Source organism: Plutella xylostella, chromosome 12 (assembly GCF_932276165.1).
Source record: "Plutella xylostella chromosome 12, ilPluXylo3.1, whole genome shotgun sequence".
NCBI classification, from domain to species: Eukaryota; Metazoa; Arthropoda; class Insecta; order Lepidoptera; family Plutellidae; genus Plutella; species Plutella xylostella.
In genome coordinates this window covers 4,228,908-4,256,463 of record NC_063992.1, presented here as the reverse complement: position 1 = coordinate 4,256,463, position 27,556 = coordinate 4,228,908, and the positions used below count along the sequence as shown (strand labels likewise).

Here is a 27,556-nt window from a genome sequence, read left to right as displayed (position 1 = left end):
AATTAATGTGAATGTAAGGATAGTAAAAATACTTATATAGGTTTTTTTCAGATATTTACCTGGAAGGAAAAAGGGGAGGCCTTTGCCCAGCAGTGGGAAACTAAATGGGCTTTAAACTTTAAAAAAACTACCTATGTATTAATTATTATGCCAGTAACTAAGATAAATGTCATAAGAATATTGACTAGGTACCTAGATATAACATACCTGTCTGTTTTAAATTGTATTATTTAAAAATGTCCTTCATTCATAAGCCGCGCCCTGCGTGCACGACTAGATACTAATAGCCAAAAAAAATATCCCATTGTACTGTACAGTGTACAACACACTCTTATAAGACCGCATCCCCATTAACTGTTGCCTGTGCTCACTCTACGAAATTAGCACTGATAGGCAGCGCGCATAAGTAACAAGTGAACAGTTTGCATACTGAGAACGCAGCCTTAGCTACAATTTCACAATAGTCGGTTAAATCGTATATCAATTATACGTCATCTCCATATTAAATTCTTGACAGATGTGTCTAAAGTCAAGCCTTAATCCCTGGTTAATCTGGTTATGCTCTAACCCACTATGGAGAAATTGGCACTTAGGCCCCTAGACGTAGACAGCTGGCTTTTACGGCCGACTGCCTATTGAGTATTGACTCAGATTCAATATTGTGATACTGGAAACATTGTCACAGACACTTTGCATTTTGGCAATGGCTGCATATTGTACGTGTTATGTTCTGTATTGGAGGCTCTACTGAATTACATTAACGTTTTCCCTCCATGGTGATAACGTTATGACTTTACTGAGAACTGAATAGAATAAATCTTTATTCAAAGAAAACAACTTATGTTATTACATACATCCCACAAAACCAAATGTTAATTGTGAATGTTAACTGAAAATGACTGTGTAAGCTCGACATTATATTGTTAATAGTACCTACGTACTTTAATTTGAAATAGTTAAGTACGTACCTATATCTATGTGATATTTAATTTCGAACTGTGTGAAAAACTAAAATTGTGTGCTAGGTATACCAATTTCTAAAAATGAATAGTTAAGTAAGAAGGGTAGGTATCTGGTAGGTAGGTGTCTTAAACGATGCGATATATACTTATGTATTTTTTATATTTTAATTAATAATTTATTTAATTTGATAATTTTTGCGAAGTGTAGGTAGTATATACGTATTGTATATTGTGCATAGGAGAATGAAAACCATTATATTTAATCTTAATTACTTAAATCTCCCCCATTTGAGGTAAATAACATGTTCGCAACAAGTTGAAGAACTGGTACGAAGTGCTCATTATCTGTAACAAAAACAAAATAAACTGATATAGTCTTACAAAAGTTGATACATGATGATTATTCCTGCTAAGACCTCTACTTACAAATTGTCAAACAAGTAAGTATAACCCGCGCGAGTTAACATGGCACCTGGCTGACAAGAACCAGAGGTCAAGCATACTACAAAGCTTCTTAATACGACATCTGTTTTTTTTCGGCCAGGTGTGATGTTAACATGCGCGGGTTGTAACATTAAACACTCACATCAGTGAAAGTGTTGAGGTCCATGGTGACGAACCCTTTAGCGGTGAGCTCGAAGGGTTTCTGGGTCCTCATGAGCAGTATCAGAAGGGTCCTTTTAGTGCTCTGGTCCGCGTGGGTCCAGTTTGAAGAGTAGATAGCATCAGCTAGTTGCATGCTCTGTAACGGAGATGAGAAAATTTTTAGTTTTGTGTCACTGATAAAGATTTATTTGACTCGTAGACAGCAACAAAAACAAAAAAAACAGAACATAAAACTATACAAAACAAGAACAAATAATATGGAAAATAAATAAATACTAAACAACAATAACATTTATTGTGGGATGATCCACTATGATATTATTATAGCTTATCACTTTAGATGCTTACACTGCTTTTGATCTCCAAGCATCTTTTTTGCACAACCTTATCGCAATTTCTTCCAATCAACTTAACTGTTACATGTTAATTGTTCACCTGCATGTTTATTAAATGTGTAACTACCCTGAAACTACAATTTTTATGGAGTCTGTACTAGACTTACGTGATCACTAATAATTTGCCCAATGATGCAGTGGTCCAACACGGCAGCTAGTAACGACAGAAAGAAGAAGAAGCATCTAATGGATTGATAAAAATCATTCACCACCTGTAATGATTCCAATGTTATTAAAAATACTCGTAAATAATGTTATATAGTAGTAGTAGTAGTAGCTAGATATATGATCATTTATTGTTCATGAAGGAAGTAGATTTTATCCAATAAACTTATATTATGTAACAGCTAGCTGTTCCCACAAGCTTCGCTTCGCCTTAAAAAAATCCCGTGGGAATTCCGCGATAAACTAAAAAACTTCCATGCAAACTTTCATCCCCTATTTTATCCCTTTAGAGTTGTAGTTTCTGAAAATTCATTTCCAGTGTTCACCTACACTATCTAAGGAACCTACGTGCCAAGTGTCATGATTGTAGCTGAGCCGTTTGGGCTGTATGTCACTTTCTTCTTTTATAAAAACAGATATCGCAAGCTCACCGTGAATGTGAAGGCAGTCAAGCAAATGAACCCACAACCTGATGTGTAGTTGGCGAACATGGTGTTGCCCAGGAGCTGGTCCAACTCTTTACACATCCTGAAACAGTGAAAGCTCTTTGGAAGATACTCTCATTATAAAAGCATGTTGATTCAAATTAATTCGGCTCGAGAAATACAGCAAATCGATTCAACTAAACATGTATACACTTATATACCCAGCCAAGACATCATGCTTTGCCAATATAGTTTTCAAATCGTTTTTAATTCTTCTATTAACTTGTTCAGCGTCCTTCCCCTTCATTTGTTGAATATCTTCATCGCTGACCAAATTCTTGAGGCTGATTCCCAAGATTCTAAATTCCATGCATATGCTTGTGACGGAGAATATATTGATCATGTCTGAGTACATGTAGATCATGACAACGATCCCGGTCATCAGACTCTCCCAGGAATAGGCAGCGAAGTACCAGACATTCTTGTCAAACGGATACCACCCGTCAAAAGGGTACAAAAGCTGCTTCTCTTTGCCGAGAAATTTCGTCTGAAACTTCATTATTAGCCACGGGAACGAGTCCACATACAGCACGAGCGGCAGCGAGTAACAAACAAACACTCTGTTGATGACCTTAGATATGAAAGTGTACTTGGATATAACTTTAGCGTTTTCCTTTGACTCCGGAATTGTTTGCCAAATGTCTTCTCCGTAGTGTTTGAAGAATCGATCGTAGTATGGTTTGTTATTATAAATGATGCTGTATTTGAGAGCAGAGATCATGCACACACCGACGTTAGGAGCCACTGTGGTGAACGCGATCAGATTCTTTAATCCATACAGATACAACGTGATAGATAGCTGAATGATTGCCAACCATACTAGCGAATAAATTAGATGGTAGCCGTAAAAATTACGATTGTTACCCTTACCCTCTGTACGAGGGTGCAAAAAAAGCTTAGAAGCAACATAGTTTAAAAACGTTATTTCAGTATGAAAATTCTTTTTTAGAGTTGATTTATACATAACTGATTTTCCCTTCGACCTACTGAGGATTTATTGAAGAACTAAACCTATTGTTGTCTTCTTCAAAGTCATGTAAAGAAACCGAGCTACAAATAATATGGCAGATCTATAATCTGCCAATCAAAGTCAGTGTTACTCTGTAATTCGTCGTATTGGATTAATGCTCAGATTACAGATAATTTTAACTGCCACTTTATTTAATTTTCAGTTAGAAAACCTAAGCCTTGAACTTTTATGTTCTAGGCGTAAAACGGTTTCTGTAAATTACAGTTTTCTGACTAAAAAGTTAATTCAATCAAGTTAGTAATACGAATAAATAAAATGAGTAGCAGTAAAATAACATAGCAAAGTACCACAAACTCAACAAATGACTATAGTTTTAACGAGCTATGACAAGGAGGCAAGGTACTCCATTATTTTACACAATTTCGAGTTCATTTGCTGAAAAGCCCATTATAATGGCGTTCGGAGGTCCTCAATGTTTCTAGGTTTAGTTTTAATTAGTAACTGTGAGCGTAATTATTGTTTAAGAGGCGAGCCGCTCCGAATGGAAACAACCTTATTTCAGGAGAACGCTTGCATTTTAGTTTCGTTGTTTGCTGCTATTCTGTTTAATTATTTTATATTTGTAATATAAGTATTTTGCGTCTCATTGACGATTTAAATACTTATATCTAATATTTACTGAAAATATACAAGTTGGAAACTTGTTAAAGTGAACTTTTAACGAGCATGGGTGATACCTATAACGATAACATTTTAAAGGTCTTCAACTAAAAAAAAATATGTTCCAAATAAATACAATCTGATTCCCAGTAATTTGATAAATCACAATGGCAGGGTATTCTGATTACCTTATCTCTATTTAATCTAACATCCAATATGTGTCCCTTCTCACCTTTCCAATTTATTAATTAAGGGTGAATGTGATAAATTAAATTTCCTAGGCCGTGGTGCCCGCTATTGTGCCCCGGAAGGCCAAAGTTTGACTCGCAGCGGCTCAATTAAACCTCCTGTAATCCACTAAACTTCTCTCGATCCGCTGATTCCCTGGTATGCTCATTGCAACCGGTGAAAGGATTTCCATCAAATTACTCTCTCGAAGACGAACTATTTTATAAAGATTGTTTGCAAGGGGAGGGCCATTCAGGATGTGAAATTTGACGTGTGAGACCTCGGAGTGGAATAAAGGCTTTCTTTTGGACCTCTATTGTGTCGGCTCAAGAGGTGGAACATATCCACCTCATAACGTTAGCGTCGCTCCATTATTCTCTGTAACGTCTTCATTTCCTACGGAAAAATAGGAAGGGTTTAGAGCCGTTCATCTGTTTATTTATATTATTATTTATTTGCATTTATTTATACCACATTATTTTTGTGTTACCTATTTATTCTTTGAGTGCCAACGAAATGCATTTTTTATTGAATCAATTAAATTTATTGATATTTAATATGATTTATGATTAGGTTATTTTAACGACCCGTTTCTTATGGAGCATTGAGAGCACAAATTTATTAAAGATAAATTTTATCATAAAATTTATTTTAAAATGTGAGTACTTAGTGAGTTTAGCAGCTCTATACAAATAAAAAGTCCATATGAGCATTATTGTATGTGAATAACAAAATCCCACACCCTTCTTATTCAAAAACTCTCCGTGACTATCACGCGACCATTTTAAATAGACCCTTTCATACGCATTTATCATTCGTTGTTTCCAAGATTTCCTTAGCTTAGTGTGAGAGGGTGGGAGTCATCGTTTACTGGTTGTTTTATGATACGACAATCTTATGAAAGAGGAAGTTCGCATTTATAAAGATTCCAAGAGTATTTTCCAAAATGAACACAATTTGAAGAGTAATGCGTCTTTAGATTTCCAATCCGAATGAACATTTGGTACTGAATGTGCTTTATTCAATCGTTCAAATACGTATGTTTGACTGAAATTGCGATTTAGACTGTAAATAAATCAAGTGAACGATGTAATTTCGTGAGAAGATAGGTGACATGAACTTAGACTCGATCCATTGATAGAAAATGTCCTTTGATTATTTTTAGCGCAATGTCTTCTTATTCTGATATGTGATTGCGTTACATTCGCAATGTGATTGAAATATAACTTATGTGCAGCTGTATTTTTTACCTCTAGCTTTAAATAGCTACTTCATCAAATTGGTTAGTATGGTATTTGTGTGATGGCTACTTAAACTGTAGGTTTCAATAATATGTCGGAATCCCAAACCAATATATAAATACATAATGCCAGATGTACCTGATTAAAAGAAGTCAGTAATGTTTCATTAAAGGAGAATGACCATTTCCAGAGCAGCCATTGATGAAACATATACTGATGTGTAGCCCATGACTACAGTATATTATCCTGGTGTAAATTTTGTTATTGTGAGGCATGGGAGAACGAAGATAATAATATACGTGCTGAAAGATCAAGTCTTTGTACTGACTAGATGTTTCCCTCATACTAAGTTTTTTTTAAACGTGGTTTAGATTTTTTTAAATATTTTTTACTCATTAAGAACATGTTTATCGTTGAATAAAAATAGATTTGTATTAGTTAGTGGCTGCAAACCGGGTCAGATTTGGCCATTCTCATTTGCTATTACTAGCTAACTTTACAATTTTTTGCATATTATAGGTACTAACGTAGTAGGCACATTTTTTAACATTATCGCGGCGTTTACCTTTAGATTGTGATATTCAATCATAACTCAAAACAAAGATAGCTTATGCATTATAAATAAGATGTAAGTACTCATGATAATAATGAGTAAGTATGTAAGATACTTAAATTTCTCAAAAGCACTTCAAACTGGCAGAACTCATCATAATAATCATTACCATACAATCCACCCTTTCGATGGCAAATCTGACATTTTGGAGAAAATACACATGGGGATTCAAACCTGAACTCGTATTAGGGCAGAGTGGATGACACTCGTCAGTAAATCCCATATTAGACATTCATCAAAGGGATGCTATGCTATTGTGAAGTATGCCCTTATGTGATTTTGTAAGCGAGTTCCGCTTAAGACCTGTTAGGTTGAACCAGTAAAATCCATAGAAGGAAATACGTGTGAAATGTGTCTGGGTCAGTAGATATATAGGTACTTTGTAAACATTACAAATATATAGAGAGAATAGCACATCGCAAAATAATCCCAACTTTTGATATTAAAGGTACAATCATACCTACCAGGTGGGTATGATTGTATGGATCTGCATTTTATTTTCCTTTGGTCAAGCGAGCATTGTTTAATATTGGACCAATAAACCCCTACAAAATATTCAATAGTGCAATGCCTAATGCTTCAACTAACGGGGGCCCAGTTGCCCCCTTACAAATTTGGAAAGGTGCAACTGGTCCAAGGGCCTAACTCGTCGGTCAAATGGGAACAGCTCTTTCAAGCACAAAGGCAGTGAAATTATAGTCAGCCATTGCTACTCGTAAAAGCCTCTTGACCTATTTAATATCGATATTTAAGTACTGTAATCTCTAAAGTCTACCTGCCGAGATTTATTTGTTGAGTAGCTGCAGTAATGTAGGATGAATTTACATAGATATGTTTATAATAATTGAAAAACTTAAACTCGGGGAAATAAAATTAAATCTAAGGAAAGTATGAATATTAGTAGAGAAATGTTATTGTTGCTCACAGACTGCGTTCCGGACTCATGCCATTAAATAAATTTGGTTTTTTGATGAAGAAGACAGAATCCCCCAATTGTGATCGGTGTGGTGTGATTGAAGATGCCCAACATCTAGTAATGGAGTGTGTCCGGAACCAGGCCGACAGAGATGTATTATTTAAGTTACTTAATATTAATGTTTTAGATTTAGGAGCCATGCAATATATTCTCGCAAGCCCACACTCAGAAAGTTGCAAGCTACTATTTAACTTTGTTAGATTTAGTTTAAGGTTAAGAAAAAGTGTAAGCTGATTTGTTTGTTATCTGTATTAGGGTATGATGGGACTGACATGCTTTCTATAGAAATCAAAGTCCCTAAATAAAAATAGATTAAAAAAAAAAAAAAAAAAAAAAAAAGGAAAAGTAACCAAAAGCAATAAGCTAAGAATAAGCTTTGCCTCAACAAAATTTAAAAAACAAGATCTTTTAAAAACACGAATAAGAATTCAGGATTCAATAAAGGATTCAATTAAATTCATTATATCATATTTTATACACTTGCTCATATAGCGTTGGCACCAAATACTTATATTCCTTTTACCACCGCCTCGCCTATTCAATTTTCTTACACACCTTTCTTCGAAAAACAGAAAGAGCCACTAACATTCTTTATTTGAAACTAAAGAGACGGTTCGAAATATACATTACTTTGACGATATATTTTGCATAATGGTTCCTTTGAAGCCCGGCATTGGTTGGGCACTTTTATCTATTTTGGCTACCTATTTTACATATTATTACATAAGTGTGGCCCTATTCCTTCAAAACTACTGCACAATATGCCTATACCTACTAGGGATAAAGAATATGTAAAGAAAAAATGGTTTAGCAAATACCTACATAACTTTGACAGGTCCATATAATTATACCTTACTTACTTACTATTATTTTCTTACTTTTTATGTATTTTTACCTGACTGCCGAAGGAGGAGGGAAAAGATTAAAACAAGCCCCAATGTTAATGTTGCAAACAGAACGGCGTGGCGCACGCTTGTGAAGGCCCTCTGTACCACTGGGGTACCATAGGACAGCAACACCAACACCAATGTTAATGGAAAGTATCGCAGGCGGGGACCAACATGACCGCCACACAAGGTATTTAAGAAAAACCTATCTAAGAAACATTCAGCTAAATGGTGAACCCTCTGCTGGTCGCCGCCTGCGATACTTTCCATTAACATTGGGGCTTGTTTTCATCTTTTTAGCGTGCAGTCGGGTTTTTTGTTTGTTTATAATTATTTGTTTCACCATCATCATGTACGTTCAAAACGTTATGTATTTCATCTTTAAAACATTCATTTATCTATCAAGTCACTATCATCAGATTCAGTGAAGTAAAAAAACATCCTGCATATGAAGACAGCCTCTTGCCGTGACAGATTCGTCAAGTAAATAGTTTTGTGGAGAATACAAAGCAGACGAGCGATAGTACCATACGGAAGAAGATCTAATTTAAAGAAAGATATGTCCCCCTATATGATAAAATTATGTGGATACGTGTTATTAGACAAACCTGGTTTTACTTATAAGTAATACTAAACTGGTTCTAGCTAATATATATTTACCTACCACTAACATAGTCTGATACTAATAATATAAATATTTATAACGCTTCTGAAACAAATTGAAATCTGCCAAAATTGTTTTGTTGTTTAAAATTCGGCTCTATCTACTTATAATCTAAAGATTTATAGTTTGACATCGCTAAAATAAAAAAATAGTGCTTTCCGAATCATAAGTACACTCACGGGCAATGAAAAGGTTCCACTGAGAAAAACACCAAATTACTTCTGAATGGAAAAAGCTAGCTTAATGACGGCTTCTGCAACATTGAAGTACATTTAACAGAGCATCAACTAAAAACAAAAATATTTTATTCAATTTTTATATTTACTGTATGAAAAAAATGACGTTGTTTGGTGCGGCATTTTGTGAGTGGAACTTTTTCATTGCCCGTGAGTATTATCTGATAGAGTTAAAGAAATGGAGGTACATATGCCACACATCCATACTAATCTCTCTGGTGACACGGCGCGGGGGGATTTTCGTTTAGGTGATGAAATGAGGCACGTAAGGCGATGAAAGAGTCTTCTTACAGATATCCTACTATCGAAACTTATTTACCTTTTTATACTATCTGCATTTTCCCAATAAGGCTTTGAACATCTGATACATATTTACAACGAAAATACGCTATCTTTACAATGCATTTACAAAAAACTTCAAAAGTTTTAAAATGTAATTATTTTATTTAATAGAAGAATGCTTTTATATTTTTTTCAGTTTTTGACGATTTATATACATGATTTGTTTGATATTTTTTTTGTAGTAGGTAATACAGTTACAGTTTATCGTAAAAGAATACTTAGATGTCCGAACTGTCGATACATTTTAGTCATGTATGTCTAAATGATTATTTATTATACAAAGTGAAAAGCAAATGACTTATCTTTTCAATAAAGCTCTGTTAGTTAAATACTTATTTTATTAATATTGTTACTTAAACATTTTGTAATGAACATTTTTATCACAGTATGGGTAAGAAATTCCAGAATAAAATATTTACATAATAATGATTAAAAATAGTACATCAACAAAAATTGTACGCAGTTAAACAGTTATAATAATTTATAAATTACCTATAAATAAATCTAACTTTGCATTTACATAGTAATAATTAGGTAGGTACAATTTATTTAATTACATATGTACTGGTATCGTATTTTACAACATAATGCTGAATTATTATCCGGTAATCTTTTCAGGTAACTATAGGTTTCTTTTGTACAAATTGTTAAAATAATCTACTTACAATTATTTTATATTATATTATATTTATCTTAAAAAGAATCCTCGGTAATAGAAATTCGGCACAGCTGGTCCTGAAATACAAAAAAAAACGTGTTAAATTTCATTAACTACTGTGATCATTTTCATTAGTTGACTTTTATTTGGAGTATTATAAATTTTCGGTCATATTCATAAAAAAACCTTAAAGTAGGTTTACTGAGCTCAATAGTTACGGAACACATTAAGCCTATTTGAGGTTTCGTAAAAATCTCTATTCATAATAGTTCCGTAAACCTTCAATAACTATAGTGATGCTAATAGATTTCACAGACCAAACATTTTGACATTTACCCTATTAAGTTGCCGGTCCGACGAAACCATAAACAAAAATAGCGAAAACTTTCATTCATTTATCAATCTCTATTATCTATGTTAGCCACGGCGCGGCACTTAAAAAAGTTTACGTTGGCTTAAAGGCGCAGTTGGCCAAGCCAAAAGCCACAAAAAAAAAAAATTAAATTTTTTCGTTACCATGGCAACTTATTTTCAGCAAATATTAACTCACAACAAATGTCAAATCGTCAATAAAGCAGAACAGCTGTTGACCGGCCGCCATGTTTTTGTACTAGAGGAGGCTTACGGAAGGTGTATAGTAGGGTCCAGCCAACTTTAGCATATCAAGGTTTTACGAATCAGTTGGAGAGTTCTTTAGCGCTATTGATCGTTTATGAATAAAGTTTTTTTGACATTTGCTTATAGCAGGCCTATAGGTCTCCCGTAACTTTTTATGAATAAGACCGTTTCAATTTAGTCAGTTCGTAAAGTATGTAGTTAGGGAAATAAAAATACCTAGTGTTAGTTACTTTTGTTCCTTGACTGAAAATAAATTCGATTAACGTAACTTGGCTGATTTTAGTGTGTATACTGCTTTTGCCCGTAAACCCGAACCTTAATATGTCGTACAAGCGACAACATTTTTCATATTATCTTTAGTGAATGCAGTGGACACGTGTATTTACAAGTTAAGCTTTCATAATTTACACGAAATAAATTTCATCACACATCTATCAGCATAATTTTCTATTAACTATTTAAACATCAAACATTCATTCAAACATATAGCACTAGCAAACAGCGCGGGCATGCCAACAATACCACATTTTTTAAGCATGAGCACATTTTGTTTTCATCTAACTAATTCTCCGCCATGTTCTAAAATCAACACACAAGGGTTGGAGCACTACGGATTTCACGCTCGCCGACTCGGAAATGCACAAAGTTTCCTTTTGTGGGTAGTCGGTAAGTTGATTTGTGACAGAACCCTTCAGCTGCTTCCGGCGCGGCGCCGCGGCGGCGGCCGACGTCACTTCCGGTAGCCTGACGCGGCCGGGGACTGGGTGACAGGAGGGGCGGGGAGGGATGGGAAATCAAAATACACGAGCAATGAAAAAGTTCCAATGACATTGTGGAACGTCAATTGCAGGTGGAACTTTTTCTTTGAACGTGACAACGTGAGTGCATGGAAGTAATAATTACTTTTATTATTACTTCGAAATACTTATTACTTACTTCCATGCGTGAGTGTGTTTGGTGACGTGGGTGCTATTTATTTTTTGTCATAGTATGTCTTTTATGTAGTTTGTGCTTTATGTATAGGTAGGTATTGTTTAACCGTATCTTTGCTCGGTTTAGTTCCTTGACAAATGAAACAGATGCGCTGTTTTATTCGTTATCTGATTCACTCTATGTATTCATACGATGATATATCGACATTTAAATTACATTTCCTTTTATTGTATTAACATTATTATATTTTAAAGTTGCAATAGCTTCTATATTTCAGGGTTTCGTTGCAAATACTATATGTATACCTACCCTAACTACCTTTTTAACTTTAATTGAAGACACAAAATGGCCAAACCTATAAAAATTACTTGCATCCCTCAGAGTAACTAACAAAGCGCACAGTGGTCCGAGACACGCCCACAAAAACAAAGCATTTCCATTGCGAGCAGAAACATAATTGCGGAAGTAGTTACGAAACTAGAATACAGATACACCTACAATTATTAGCGCCTTCATCTTGCGCTTGCGCAAGGCGCGCCCTTCGCACTGACCGTGAGGGGCGCGGCCGACCCACGCACACACGAGGCAGCTACTACTAGGTACTACTAGGTACTACTACTGCATGCATCGCACACGCACGCTCTAGTTGCCAAGCATAGACAATGCCACGGAATGTGGGATAGATAATAATTACTGGAAGGTTACTTTATATCGAACGAACGAGAGCTATCGTGCAATCGGTCGAGTCGTGGCTCGCTCTCGGTAGCGCTCCGAAACTTAGTTTTTCGTCATATAGAGTAAACCCGATGTGCAGAATTGCAGACCAATTTACGATGAGATAAGTGCACGTGTTGTGAATTTTCTGCGTTTTTGAACACTGTGTATAACAAATGCGAGGAAATAATAAAGTAATAAAAATATGAATGACGAAAAAATGATAATTTCTTCGTATCAACACCTAAACAATTCCCTCACCTTCATTACAATTTACAAGGTAAATATCATGAGGTGCTCGGTTAAGGCGGCTTTAACTTAAACATCTTCATTCATCGCTTTCTAAATAAAAGAAAACGATATTACCCGGACAGAAAAAGAGTAAATTTTATGAATAATTTTCAGACCTGGTTATTTTTTCAAAATATCTCATTTACATCCTGTCTAGTTGATTCCGCTGTTAGTGCTGCTGTGAACACGTCTTAGTTTTTGAATAGCAACTGTTACATACGGAATGAACATTCAAGTCATACGAATACGAAGCTGAATTAAACTCTGTAGAATCTGGTTTCACGTTTAATATTGAAATATCTTTCGGAAATTAAGACAATAGAAAATAAAATATATGTTGAAATTTTACTTAATCAATTAATGTAATTCAATCTATAAAGCTGCCCGAGGGCTCTGACAAGGCTTAACGACTGCTGCCGAAGTAGCAACCTGGATGCACGGCTTCACGTGCCGTCCGAAACACGGAAGCGTCCAGAAAAGAACCACTTGAAATCAGTCACCCATCCAATGGCTGACCATGCCAGTTGTTGCTTAACCTCATTGAAAAGTTACGATCACTGAAGCCAGCTCGACTACTTATCTTGTGTTACTGTTATAATTATCTTCTTAAGTACGTTCCAGTGGTTAATCCAATTGTAATCCGAAATACAATTTAAATTTAACAACATAAGTTACTCGTATAGCGCTTTGTTCAAACTTAGTTTGTCCTAACCAGACCTAACGATATATTTTACAAGATAGTAAGTAAGTACTTAGAATTATAGCAAAACTCTTTGTACGAAATATGTTGTGATTTATCGTGACAAGTGGCTCTGGCGTACACTCTAACAACATTTTACTCAGAAACTGTCACATAAGTCGAGGACAACAAAACATGTAACGTAGCAAAGGTACAGCCATGTTTAATAACAAAAAGAAAACGTGGGCAAGTCTGTTAGCTTGTCACAAGAAAAAGCTTATGAAACCGTCTCCAGCGAAAACTATTTTCAGGAATATTCCGGTTAAGAAACGGTTTTATAATGACTCTAAGGAAATTTCCTGATACACTTGGTTATATTGATGTTTAAATCTTTTAATATTTGTAAAATCTGTATCAGATGTAGGTACAATTAACTGATGTTATTTATTTCGACTGTTGTACTGAGACTGTTACTGTCTTTCTCAGGGTCTAGCCCATCTGTATACCAAATTTCATTCTAATCCGTTCTGTAGTTTTGGCGTGAAAGAGTAACAGACAGACAGTCAGACACAGTTACTTTCGCATTTATAATATTAGTTAGGATGTAGCTAGGTAATTTGGCAATTCCCATAATTTGTGTAACTATAGCAAGCAGTAAAATTTGACCTGTATTTTAATTGTGAAGCATAAAAAGCCACACTCATAATTATCTAAAAATTTAATGTAGAGTTGATAGGTATCTTGTGGTATCTCAATTATATATTTCGTGTTCCCATAAGGTTATCGCGAAATAATTAGTGTCAAATTTGTCATTTTGAATCCAAAAATCGTTGCTGTCGAAAGTTCGCTATCGGGGGTCAGAATAAGGCTTTGCAGGACCACGTCTCACTCCCACTGGCTGTCATAACAAGTGTAGGTGGCTGTTTCCTTCGTTTCATTTATGTTATTAAATACGTTTCATTTTTGCTAGTATTAAACTGCTTTCGTGTTCGAAAAACACTGAGTAAATATAGTACCTACACCACCAGTCAGCTGTCTGTCTAATGAAGGAACGTTGGTATTTTTGTAAATAATTATTCCAGATTGATTAAAAATATTTGATGACCGACTAAGATCCTTTATTTTTAACTGATAGTGTAACTGACATTACTACAAGTACCTGACGATGACGATGAGACAACATCAGTAATTTTGTCTAGCCTATCTCTTCGCCAATTATCGAGATGTAAATTATTTTTATTTTACACGTATGTAAACTTTCCAGCAAAAGTGACAAGCAAACAACCCCCACACATACGAGTATAATTACAGATTGAAATAATAAACACACGTGCCTTCGCCCTTGTTTTTAAAGTGTGCAAACATATAAATATGCATTAAAAAGCCGAAAGCAAAATGGCCGCCGCTGTGCCCACTTGTACAATTAATTTCATAAGTGGGGAGATTCGAACTCTTTTATTAAATCACAAAGTGTTCGGTCTAGTGAATATTGTAGGCGAGCTCGTGATATGTCAATTTCATAATTAAAATGCGTTTGACCGTAGTCCACCGCCCTGGATTAATGGAAAAGATTAAACTTGGATTCATATTTCGCAGATGTGACATTGCTTTGAGGTTCTGTTGGTTCTTCTATCTACAAACAAAAAGTTGAAGCGATTGGGGTTGAGTGACTAAAACCAGATTATTGTTACGGTAAAAGCCTATATCTGTCCGTTGACGATTATTCAATTATGAATTATGATGATAGTACCTGTACACCTACGGCTATAATGTAATTGGGAGCGGACTATTAGGTATGGACAGGTAATCCTTCAGTGGATAAGCAATTAATTATAACGTATTCAGTAGTCATTAATTACATACTACAGAATGGCTAATTTATCAAGAGAAAATTCCTGAAGAGTCGCATCGACGAGTTATTTTTTTGTTTGATAGTCTGTGAGCGTCCAAATTGAATGTTTGCGAGTTTAGCCGCCAACGTTGAACCCAAAATTTAATGAAGTCATCCAGATATTTCACAAAATATAATTCGTAAGGGCCAACAGAGCTACATGAATTATTAAATTTTCATCACCTAGTGGTTTTATATTTCACAGCTAATTCATATATTATTATCTGATAATTCCTTTAAGTATATTGAATAGGAATGTTTACTAAAATAAACTAATAATATCTATGAGGCAGTTATCTTATTTAATTTTATATAATAATAGGTATTTTTTCTACTTAAGTACATACCTAAGTAGACACTGCGTTATCATAGAACTGCAAATATGTAGATTCGTGCTCAGAGAAATGTTACTTACGAATACACAATAAGTAGGTACCCATAACATACCAGGAAACGTTTACATAAATACTAAACTTTTTATTTGATAAACTTTGTAGTGTTAATCTATAATGAACCCTAATTGTATGAAAGTACTGTTTTATTTAGTGTTTCTGAGATTCCGGTACTGTCGAACGAAGGCCAGACCCCCGAACAATGATCAATCGATAAAGAAACTGCTGATACTGTATAATGTATTGTTATAGGCAAAGGTACTATCTGGGCGGAATTTGCAACGTTCTGTGTATAGTAAGGTAGGGGTGTATAGTAAGACAGTCACCGGGGGAAGACCATTTATGTGTAAAAACTAGTTATAAGCAGCTTCATTCACTTTATTCTATATAACTATAATATATTCTTAGTTTGTCACACTGGTAAAGTGGTCCACTGGTGGTGGTTAACACTTTACCAGCGTTACAAATAAGAGAATGAAGCTGCTTATAACTAATTTTTACACATTGATAGTCTTCCCCCAGTGACTGTCTTACCCCCTTATCTAGTCTAGACTATATAGATAAGTAATACCTATTGTATTGGTAGATTAGTTTACTTTATAATATAAAAATGTGATTACCAATGTTTCGTCCAAAGCAGAAAACAGTTAAAGACTTATCATACCACCCTGACCTCATCAATCATCTTCAACCCGCATGGAGGGTTACTCTATACTGACGAAAAACGAACGACGGAAGCTGACGTGATGTCAATGTCGCAGGCATCTGGTTTAATCTCTTGTTTGATTGAACCGCTAGCCCGTTCATTGGATGGCGCTATTCAGTTGTATGACTAAAGGACAACTCGTCAAGTCGTTGATTGTAACGTTCGACGTCTTGACTGAACCAATGAACGGGCTAGTGGTTCAATCAAACAGGAGATTAAACCAGATGCCTGCGACATCAACACTTTTTATACAGGGAGATGGAGTAGAGCCTCAGAAACTTAGTTTTTCATAATATAGAGTGAGTCCCCAGGACCGTGTCTGTTGACTGTCTTAATATCTCTGACCAAGATATTTACACTATTTTCAATACGTGCTTATAAATTAGAAACCCTGCGATTATAATTACCATTGAAGATTATATTTACCCAGTTAGAAACTAAGTATAGCAAAATCATTCCCAGCTTATTCATTAATTATGTGTTAGGTATACATACCTACAGTGCTCCAAAATTGATAATGCGCATAGAAATCTTTGACAGATCGGTTGTTTTCGATTATGTGACACATGATACTGACTCCTATTTCTTTCGGACAAGGTGCAAAATGCAAGTGTTTTTTAAGGCTCTTACGATTTCATGATTTGGGTGTGAATATCTGCATGTGCATTATTAATTTTGGACAAGTGTACTTATACTTACTTTAGTTCATAACAAACTCTGTACACTTTGAATTAAATGTGCTGACATGCAGAATAATGGTGCAAATTCTAACTACATACTTAATTTATGTTAGGAAAATAATAAAACAGTAAGAAATTCTTATTTTTTATTCACTATACCAGACAGTAATAAATTATGTACACATAGCCTATTTACAAAACATTCATAACAAGGATCAAAATTTGAGTCCATTCACATATTTTAATTTCCCTGTAGTATGTAGGTTATAGATAAGTACATCTTTATTGCCTTGTTTCATTCTAAATTTAAAACGAAATAACGTTATTTTGTCTACATCGACGAAAAAGCGTTACTTGCGTTGAAAGCTTACAATAAGGAAGTAATTACAATGTTATTAAAACCACCTGTAACCAGAAATCGAAAAGAAAAACACCATGCAACAACTACACTCATGCAATTTATTCGCAATCACTATAGTAGGTACTATAATATTTACAAATACCAATTCCTATCTGACAGGCGCGAGCTAAGCTCATGATAACCCAGTCAAATAAAAAAGGCAAAAGGAGATTACGCGTCTAAATTAGGAAGGAGCACAATTAGTTCTAACTACAGGGTGACTAGGGTTCTCATCGGCCGAAGGGTTTACCTTGCGAGCCGGGGGGCACGAAGCCGTATCCTGAGGCTCCGGGCACCACTCCGCTGGTCTGACCGGGGTCACCGGCCGGGGAGGGGGGGAACACCACTGGCCCTGGAAGGTAAGAGAAGTTACGTTAGATATGGATAGGATGGTGATATGGATAGGATGGTGATCAAAACTATCAAAAGTTAGGGCGTATATTTTTTTCGTCTCTCCAAACTAGTGTTGCCACGAATAGTGAATTGGCCGAATACCGAATACCGAATATTCGGCGACGCTGCCGGCCGAAGCGCCGAATATTCGGCCGCCGAATATTCGGCGCTACAACCTGTTTTTTTTTTCTGGAACTGCTTTGTAGTCGCTACAGATTATATGCAGAAATGCTAATTATTAGGAGGCAGAATGCTGTGGCAAACGAGTTGAATTTTTATTTGATAATAGTTCGCCTAGATCGGATGGCCGATCCTTACAAGTGGTGGTCAGCAAACAAAAAACAATACCCGAACCTTTTGAAATTTGCAAAAACTTATCTTTCTTCACCTGGAAGTAGCGTTTCTAGTGAGAGGTTATTTTCTGAGGATGGTTACAGTGAAAAGCGCAATCGTGGGCTACGAAAAAATGCTGAAATGCTCGTTTTTATCCAGCACAACTTACTACTGATTAATTAAGTACTAAAATGTTGTGAATGGAAATAAATACACAATTTTGATTAAAATAACAAGTAATTTTTTACATGATTTACTATTCGGTATTCGGCCCGAATAGTACGCACTATTCGGCCGAATACCGAATACTGAAAAAACTGCCCGAATAGGCCGAATACCGAATAGTCGCCGAATATTCGTGGCATCTCTACTCCAAACCAGTTGGAATTGAAGAACTGTGGCCGAATTTTTACGGTGGTTTTGGTGGTAAAACAACAAGATGCCAAGTGCGTTTTATGTAATTTATAATGACTGTACGGGTCTCATGAGGATCTGTCCATAGTTAGAGGAGGTTATTCAATAACTTTCTTGTTACATAAACGGATGCTGTCCACGATGTTTGTATAGTAACCGGAATATAACCGAATACCTGACATAATTCTGGAGAAATGTACATTCTGTATTAAGAGTGACGGTGTAGTGTACTTAATATGTGCTTACGTCTAGTATCATCTATTTAATCAATATATAGGTACCTAATCAATATTTAATAATATAATAATCTCTTCAATTCAAAAAGTGAGTATCCTTAAAGTTATTTTTTATCAAACAATTACTATATAACTAAGGCACCCATTCATTAATTCCAGAAAGCCAAATTGCATGGTTAAATAAATTAAAATAATACATATAACTGGGGGCACGCTCCATCTAATCAATATAATTTCTTGACCACTAACCGCTCAACCGACCACGACTAGAAATATTATGAAGTATTTACATAGTGTATAATTATTGGAACCAAAGTCCTAAGTAGGTTTCTAGGTCTCAAAATGAGACGTTATGGTAGCATAGATCTGATAATAAGCGCTTCAATACGGACTAAAATTACTAAACGCATTTCAAGGATTTCACCCGAGGGCACCATGTTACTAAATAGCATGTTATCTTGCTACTAATTGGAACGCCAAAAATGTATCAATACAAGCATCTTTGACTGCATACTCCATATTCCTAGTCAAACATCGAAGTAGAATTCGGAACTTATGCTATATATGTTTAAGCATCATGCATAAAGGTATGTATGTGTAAGCTCAAATACTATAATGTACCTATTAGTACTTAATATACTGAAATTTTGCAAAGCCTGATTGTCTTCATTAGCATGTTGACAAATTATAGCTCATAAATAACGAACATAAAATTTTATATAACTGTTTAGCCCCGAAACGACGACAGCTAATAATAGTAAATCAACACAAATTATGTAGTTTTCGAGTCAACATATAGAATTTCAAAAGTACTTGACTTGTAATCATAATTACTTATTATAATTTGTTCTTGTAATATTTTTCTTAGTAAGTATATTGTAGTACAACGCTACATAATACGCTCTAATTACTAGGGGTCAAGGAACATAATACTCTCTACCGAGAGGGGTGCATATCTACTGTATATAAACATGTTGAACACAACAATGACATTGAGCGCTATCGTGAAACAGAGCGAAAAGTTTACAGCTTATATACGCCTAGCTAAGTGATTTGATTACGATATCAATAGCTACATGCATCCATTTATAGCATATATAAACTATGAAATTATTGTTCATTTCTTTTTTTTTGCTTGAGCACTGTAAACACATCACGCCATGTACCTATGACGTATGTTCCATTTAGGGCATGCAATACCGGAACAATTTTCAATACCGGTATTGAGTTCCGGTATTACAACTCAATACCGGGATCCCGGTATTAATACCGGTATTAGACTTCCTTGTAATAAATGGCATATACTGTGTTTAAAGGTCGTATACATCAAAATAAAACAAGAAAATGCAATCATATTTTGTATTTTGTTGTAGATTTTTACGAGAAATCAGTTTTAGAGTTTAAATTTTAGAATAAACTATTTTTTTACATCCGGTGCCGGTTTACGCATGGTCAACAGTAGATTTCTAGCAGCCGAAAACTGCATTAAACGGTTGGGAACAAGTGCGCTTTCACAGTATATACACACACAAGGCTAACTAAATCTTAATCGCTTTATTTATAGCCTAAAAAAGTCCGATTCCGGTATTACTTCAATACCGGTATTAACTTTCAATACCGGTATTGAAAAAAGCGGGAATTTTGTACGGGATCCCGGTATTACGAATACCGGTATTGCGGTATTGCATGCCCTAGTTCCATTACTTCCATTTTAATTTTATGATTAGTTCTAAATGATATTCATTTATTTTGTTAGGTTAGGTTAGACAATTGCAGCATAATGTTAACGCCGTGGCATCAGTCATGCCGTTCCGCAGGAAATTAATTATTACAAACGAATAAATAAAGACATATTTATAAGAAGCCGTGCTCATTAAGACAGAATCTGATTATGATTAATTCATAAAACGCAAATCATAATTAAGTTGTAAGTATCTAACGGAGCATTTGAATAATTTATTAACTTTAATTTCCGAATATTGCTTTAATAATTAACATTGTTCGGCAGTTCAATTAAAACGGTTTGGACGAAAGAAATAAGTCAATTTCGCATGTTTGTATTTGCCAGCTCATAATGAATTCGTATTGTATTTTAGGGACGTCAGGCCGCGCCGTCGTCATGTCCTCGACAGTTTTTGCTCCGTCGAGCGTGCGCTTGTCATTACCGCCTCGACCCTTCTAATGCCCTGGTACAAGCTGCCGATATCCACCTCTATAGGTATTTCTACAGATATTGTTTAGTAGATAAATAAATCGCCCATTTCAATAAACCCAAAGATAATTCAGACCATAATTTGAGTGAAACATTTCATTCTATGCATGATATCATAAAATCAAATCAAAGTAAGTGGTCGAACGAAAGGGTGGTACGGGAGCGGCAGAGATCGTTAGCTGGGGGCACGGCCCTCTGGAAAATTAAACATAATTAAACCTATCAAACTCCTTTCCTACGTTTACAGAAAACGGAGCGACCGAGGTCATTTGCATTTTGTTACGTAAGCGGTAGCTCTCGATCGGAGATTTATATTTACTTACTCGGATCAACACCGGCTCGGACGTGCACATAATAAAATATGGAAATATTAATATCATAAAATAATTCTAGCGTAACTGATGCCCTACAAACGTTGTTACTTAATGCGACCTCCCAAATGGGACGAAACTATCACGTAGGCCATTCAATCCACGCGTGTGGATAAAAGGGCGGCATAGTGTGGGCCTCTTGACCGCTGACTATTACACCTCATAATAAAAACGTTCACATGACCTGTCATGTGAGACTGCCAATTATAGCAAATGCATTTGGCTTTTATGTGCTTTCTACATAGTCGGCTATTAGGCTCAGCCCTAAGGGACCATTCATGTCACTTCCCAATTCGCTACCACACATTATTGCTTCATAAAAACAATCGTGTTGTTTGACAGTTTACCTACGCAAGTAAGGGCCGATTTTCATCATAAAGTAACATTTAAATGCGTCAAGATAGAAATAGATAACAGTCGGTAGCAACATACCGCACCTAGTTAACTACCAGTCACGGTCAATCCATTTTATTTGAGTGAGGAAATTTACTGTGTTTGTACCTACACGCAAACTCCTTATTTAGGACGTTTTTTAACACAAACTAGAATAGAAAATAAACTGATCAAGCTATTTCTACCTCCATAAGTTGAATTATTGTTAGTTTCTCTCATACAAACAAAGATTTTAATGTCAGATCCATAAAGATGAGTGATTAATCTATGGCGGCTCGCTCAGTCAAACACTCTCGTAACCCGCTGAGTTCTGATAACCATCGGGCGATTGTTTTTAACAACCTTCAGGTAATGCTGAAATGTGACCTATCCTTCATGATAACATTACATTATAAGGAATTTCTGACTGGCATTAAGGTTGAATTTAAATGCCAGAAAATTTGTTTGTTTTAGATTGTCCGGATAAAAATGCGTTTGGGATTTAAATTTTATTGTTCTTTTGTTTCTCGCGTGCACTTTTACTAAGTGACAACTAAGTAACTTTCGTGGTAGCAAATATTTTATTTTATTGCATCACTACACTTTATTTTGAACTGCATCAGTTCTGTCAACTATTAATCATGCATTAACAGATAGGTATAACTCAATAAAATTGTGAATTAAAAAAACCTGTAAAAACTAAATCGAACCCACTTAAGTTGCACATCCGCTCATTGTCCCTTAAATTACAGCTGGAGGAGCTTAGCCCCAAGATTACAGCTTCTTCCCAAGTCAAAAGATATCCCTAAGCAAGTGTTCGCATAAAACCTACACAGAACTTAAACGTGTTTAAGTACCTACCTAAATTACCGGTGTTAGCCCTGTGGTCCCTGGAGTATTTAATCAAACCCATTCACGTTGCCTATCCGCATATTTTCCCTGGACATCCCTAAGCAAGCGTCCGCAAAAAGCCTACAGAACTTAAACGTGTTTACCTAAATTACCTGTGTTAGCCCTGGGGTCCCGGGCGCCGGCCGCCGACAGCGTGTTGAAGCTGGGCGCGGCGCCGAAGCTCGTGGCCAGGAAGCTGTTGGAGAAGTCGAGCCCGTAGTGCTCGTACTGGGCTGCCACCAGCGCCGCGCAGCAGCACACCACCAGGGCCTGGGGACAGGAGACGCCAGGGGTATAACCAGTGGTAACATGTAATAACTTGGACATTGGACAAGCATAAATCAGAGCCTGGGGACAGGAGACACGAGGGTTATAAGTGTTATAACCAGTGTTTGGGTATCATTTAATAACTTGGACAAGCATATACGAAGGCCTGAGGAATGGAGACACGAGGGTTATATCTAGTGATTATAGGTAACATGTATTAACTTGGACAAGCATACGCATAGCCTGTAAATAGTCACACAACAAAAACTTTGAACACCCAAGAACAAATGACCATCGCCACTGCAATCAGAGTGACTATAATATAATTATAACAACTGCGAAAACGGTCGTGAATAATGTATGGTAACTGTGACTTTTTGCTATAGAGGTAAATACTTATGTTTGACTTTTTTCATTCTTGACTACACATCAATACATTTATTAATTATATTAGGTATTTAGTTATACATAGGTAAATTTCTACATCCAGGAGCAAAAAGTTATGGTGCCGAAATAATGAAGCTCTACATGACGGCGACCTTGCAATATTTTTAGTCCAAATCCGTTAGATAAGATCATAATTTGGCAATACATATCTACTTATCATCATGTAACACGATTGACTCGGAATGTATCGAATAGAAGCCTCCCAGTGGGGGTCTTTGAGGCCTTTCTGCTATATGTTAGTCGGACACAATAAATAACAACTCGCTTTCATTAATAACATTATATTAGTAGACTACTATTGCTATTATGAGATCAGATTAATGAGACCATGAAGATATAAATTCGCGAACACAAGACTGTTGATTGATATTTGCAAATATTGATTGGTATTGCATTGTTGTGTGTATGTGTCTACATTTACTTGCTTGTGTAATAGATTGTGTAACTATTTACACATTTTGTTAAAATGGAAACAACTAGTCCATTCGTACCTTACCTGCATAGAATGTCAATGAAAGTAGTAAGTAAATGAGATTTTATTAATCGCATCATTTAAAAAAAAAATACATATCGCAATGCATGACGATATAACAGAAGCTCTATAAAGCTGGACTCAGAGTCAGAAATCATGGAATATTATCTAGGACAAAGAAACTCAACCAATCTCAGATAACATTAACACTCCTCAGAGAGTCAGTTTTCTCTGCACCAGACTGTACCTGACTCAATACCGAGCGTGTTTCTCAGTCCCCACGTGCAATAACTAAAGATACGGTAGCATAATCGATAGGTATATTTTACAATTGACAACAAATTGGAACATTGTAGGAAGCTATACACACACGGCCTAACGCAACGTTCCAAACATTACACAACGCTTAACTAACTCACTATCTATGTATATCTGTGTGGTTATCTTAAATCTCTTTATATGAGCAAGTTTAGTGTAGCCAAAGGCATCGCAACGTAAAAATAGTGTAAGGGTGGGTATTTTTTTCGTTATTAATTTTACAATCAAAAATATTTTAAATTATCTACTACTTACTAGATTAATTACAAATTTTATGGTAAGCAAACTTTTCGATTACGAAATGTATATATAAGTAGTAATGTAATGTAACCAACACATAACAAAGAGATCGGGAACTACATAGATGACCCTACTATGCAAATTTGTTGCAAAAAGACCTACAAACTCTTGAATGTTAAAGCACAACGGCAAAATCTTAAACATAAACAAAAGACATATTATGTTTAATGTTTCTGTACTTTGTTGTAAGTAATTGCTAAACATTAAAACATACCTAGTTGCAAGCCTCTAGTTCAGTGTTTTTCAACCTTTTTCATGACGCGACCCCCCTGGAATAAAAAAATATTTCGCGACCCCCTTGACCCTTTCGGTCTTTTATCATGTATGTATGTGTATGTTACACTGTTACAGTATTGCCAATATTCATTCCATATTCCATACGACATATTTATGGTCTCCATGATTAGGATTCGAAGTAGTACGCATACTTATCGGATTTAAAAACACATTATTTTACAATTACACACATCTGATACGTGTGGCTATGAGACGTGTGGTTGTAGGTACAACTAATGCCATTGCGACCCGGAATTTCTTTTTCGAAATTAGCTTTTTCTTTCTGACTCTTTGAGCATTTAAATATCCTGAATAAAAGTTTTCAAGGGTGAAATGAAAATAAAAAGACAAAATACCTGGCTTTACAAAAAAAAAATACTTGTGGTCGTCGTCTTTGATCCAGGCAGGAAGGCCACCCACGCTACATTTGCCTATTCGTGGTCTATACTCGAGAACTCGTTTACCCCAATAGTTATCGGTTCTTCGGCAGATATGACCAGCACCCTACCACTTCAGCTTGCATATTTTGACAGCTATGCATAGCTCTCTCCATAGCACGCTGAGCGACTTTAAATCGGTGGACCTGTCCTACCGTCAGTGCCCACGTCTCTGCACCATACGTCATCACTGGCAGGACGCACTGGTTGAAACCTTTAGTCTTCAGGCTCTGAGGGGTGGCCAAGGAGAATATGTGCTGACGAAGTTTTCCGAATGCAGCCCAACCCATTTGGATGCGCCTTGCAGCCCCCTTGTCGAAGTTTCTTCTGCCTAGCCGAATAATCTGCCCGAGGTAGACATATTCTTGCACAACTTCGATTGTTGCCTCACCAACGGCGACCGGCTCTGGTTTGATGTAAGAATTGTTCATGACTTTCGTCTTGTCCAAGTTCATACCGAGGCCTACACGTCGGGAAGCAGCATTTAGGGGACTTAGCAGCCAGCTGAGTTCCTGCAGAGATTCTGTCATAATAACGATGTCTTCCGCGAAGCAGAGAGGTGTGACATGTACTCGCCATTTATACATATGCCATTTCTAGCGGCAACGCACAGACACCTCAACTCCTCGAAATAGCGCCAGTCGATTTGAAATCTCTACAACGCTTCCAAAATTGCCCATGCCTCGATGAAGTTGTAGGCCTTTTCATAGTCCACAAAGTCTAGACACAGATGCTGATTATACTCTTCTGTCTTCTGTGTACTCTGCCTTACTGTGTGGATGTGGTCTATTGTACTAAAACAGATCCACGATGAGATAATTTAAATAATAAAAAACAAGCTCAGCCTTCGCATTTAAGAAAATTTTTAGTAAAAGAATTTTTAAAGTAAGAGTCTTTCTTAATAAATTAATAGTAATTGTGTTTATTGATTTTTTTACTAAAGCTCCCAGTTTTTTCGCCCTTTGGCGACCCCCCTACAGAAGCTTCGCGACCCCCCAGGGGGTCGCGACCCACAGGTTGAAAAACACTGCTCTAGTTAAACTGTTAAAATGGCCAAGTCCTTGAAAGAGTAATGACTACATTAAATGGTACATTTATGTCCCGGTCTTAACGGGGAGCATTCCGGGGAGCAATTCCTAATACATCGAAGCATAAAGAGTAAAAAAGTATAAAGTTTAAATAGTAAGTTGCTCTGAAGTTAGTAAGTTTCGACTAGGTAAGATGCTATATTACTGGAAGTTTTTTATTGCTCGTGATTGTATTTATCACTAAAGTTTTATGGTGCCGATAGACATTTTTTCTTGGATTCCTGAATATAATAAAAAAAAAACGAGAAGCGATTCTGAAGAGTAATAAAATAAGTGTGTAGGTGAGATGAAGATGTAGGTGTGAGTATAATACTGTAGTGTATATTGTATGATTCCTGAAACGACTGAAATCAAGACTTTTGCATCCGAATTCAAAAGTAAACAAGACATAGGAAGGGCAGAGCTCGTTACATAAGAACGAGATATCGACTCACATGTAAGCTATGCGACTGGTTTGTACCAAACAAGTGGTTGAACTTGCCTCCATGACCTCACATGAGGTCTTACCTCAAATGTGCATGTGTGTGTGTGTGTGTGTGTGTGTGTGTGAGTGCAGGTTGAAGGGCTGTGCACAAATTACATGCTAATGTGAGTGTGTTTAGCGTAGATTTATGATAAGAGGAAATTGATGCTAATTTGACAGCCCTGATACAAATGTTTGGATGTAATTGACTGTGTAGGCCGTAGGCGCTTGATAGGCTATTGCTTGGTAGGCACGGCCGAAAAGAAGAAGATTGGAAGGACCAGGGGTCACGCCGGGTGCCGCTGAGCTAGTTAACATGACATCTGGTTCTTCTTGTCCAAGTTAAATCGCGCGGGTAGTATAATGTGTGTAGTGTAATGTATAATTATCTAATTTTAACAATTTTCTATTAATGCAGCTGTGAAGATACTTTATCTTTGATCACAAGGGGGGTATCGCGTCACATGAATTGTCAAGGATTTAAAACTAATAAGATTTGTAAAAAGATATACTTACCTATCTTATGCTGCTTGTAGCGACCATATCAGCTGGGCAGACAATGACTGACTCATTTCGTATTGAAATTGGTCAATACAATGTGAAGGATGTAGAAAGGACCTTTAAGTAAGATATCCTTTTCCGTATCCGTATCGAGATTAATTCAACTACAATATATTGGTCATTGCTTATTCACGAATACCGTGTCCTAACAAGACGCCATGGAAACTACACGAAGATACAGGAGCCACCAATAAATCTTCAAACTGAGCAATAAGTTAATTTAATTAAAATAAGGTACAGCAGCGCATAATGTTATTCTAGATCGGAGCCGCTTGGTCCACAGCTAGTCTACACTGTATTTGTTTTACACACA

At 36.1% G+C, this 27,556-nt stretch overlaps 2 protein-coding genes across 3 annotated transcripts in view; both read right to left on the bottom strand.

Moving 5' to 3' along the window:
* Positions 1 to 982: 982 nt before the first annotated feature.
* Positions 983 to 3,796, bottom strand: LOC105384227 (odorant receptor 67c). The gene is made up of 5 exons (XM_038119288.2): positions 2,775 to 3,796; positions 2,560 to 2,656; positions 2,071 to 2,175; positions 1,549 to 1,704; positions 983 to 1,307 (listed from the first exon to the last, which is right to left on the bottom strand). Exons 1-5 carry the CDS (start codon positions 3,575 to 3,577, stop codon positions 1,236 to 1,238), a joined length of 1,233 nt encoding a protein of 410 aa, XP_037975216.2. The 5' UTR covers positions 3,578 to 3,796; the 3' UTR covers positions 983 to 1,235.
* A 5,727-nt stretch (positions 3,797 to 9,523) lies between these two features.
* The window catches only part of LOC105384200, a 29,493-nt gene continuing 11,460 nt past the window's right edge, over positions 9,524 to 27,556 (bottom strand). Inside the window, exons 3-5 of one of the 2 annotated variants that reach the window (XM_011554394.3) lie at positions 22,719 to 22,884; positions 17,643 to 17,744; positions 9,524 to 10,165 (exon numbers count right to left, since the gene is read on the bottom strand). In XM_011554394.3, coding sequence (XP_011552696.2) covers positions 10,119 to 10,165; positions 17,643 to 17,744; positions 22,719 to 22,884 — 315 coding nt within the window. In that variant the 3' untranslated portion in view covers positions 9,524 to 10,118. The remainder of the gene's footprint in view (positions 10,166 to 17,642; positions 17,745 to 22,718; positions 22,885 to 27,556) is intronic. The other variant, XM_011554395.3, reaches the window with a different exon arrangement.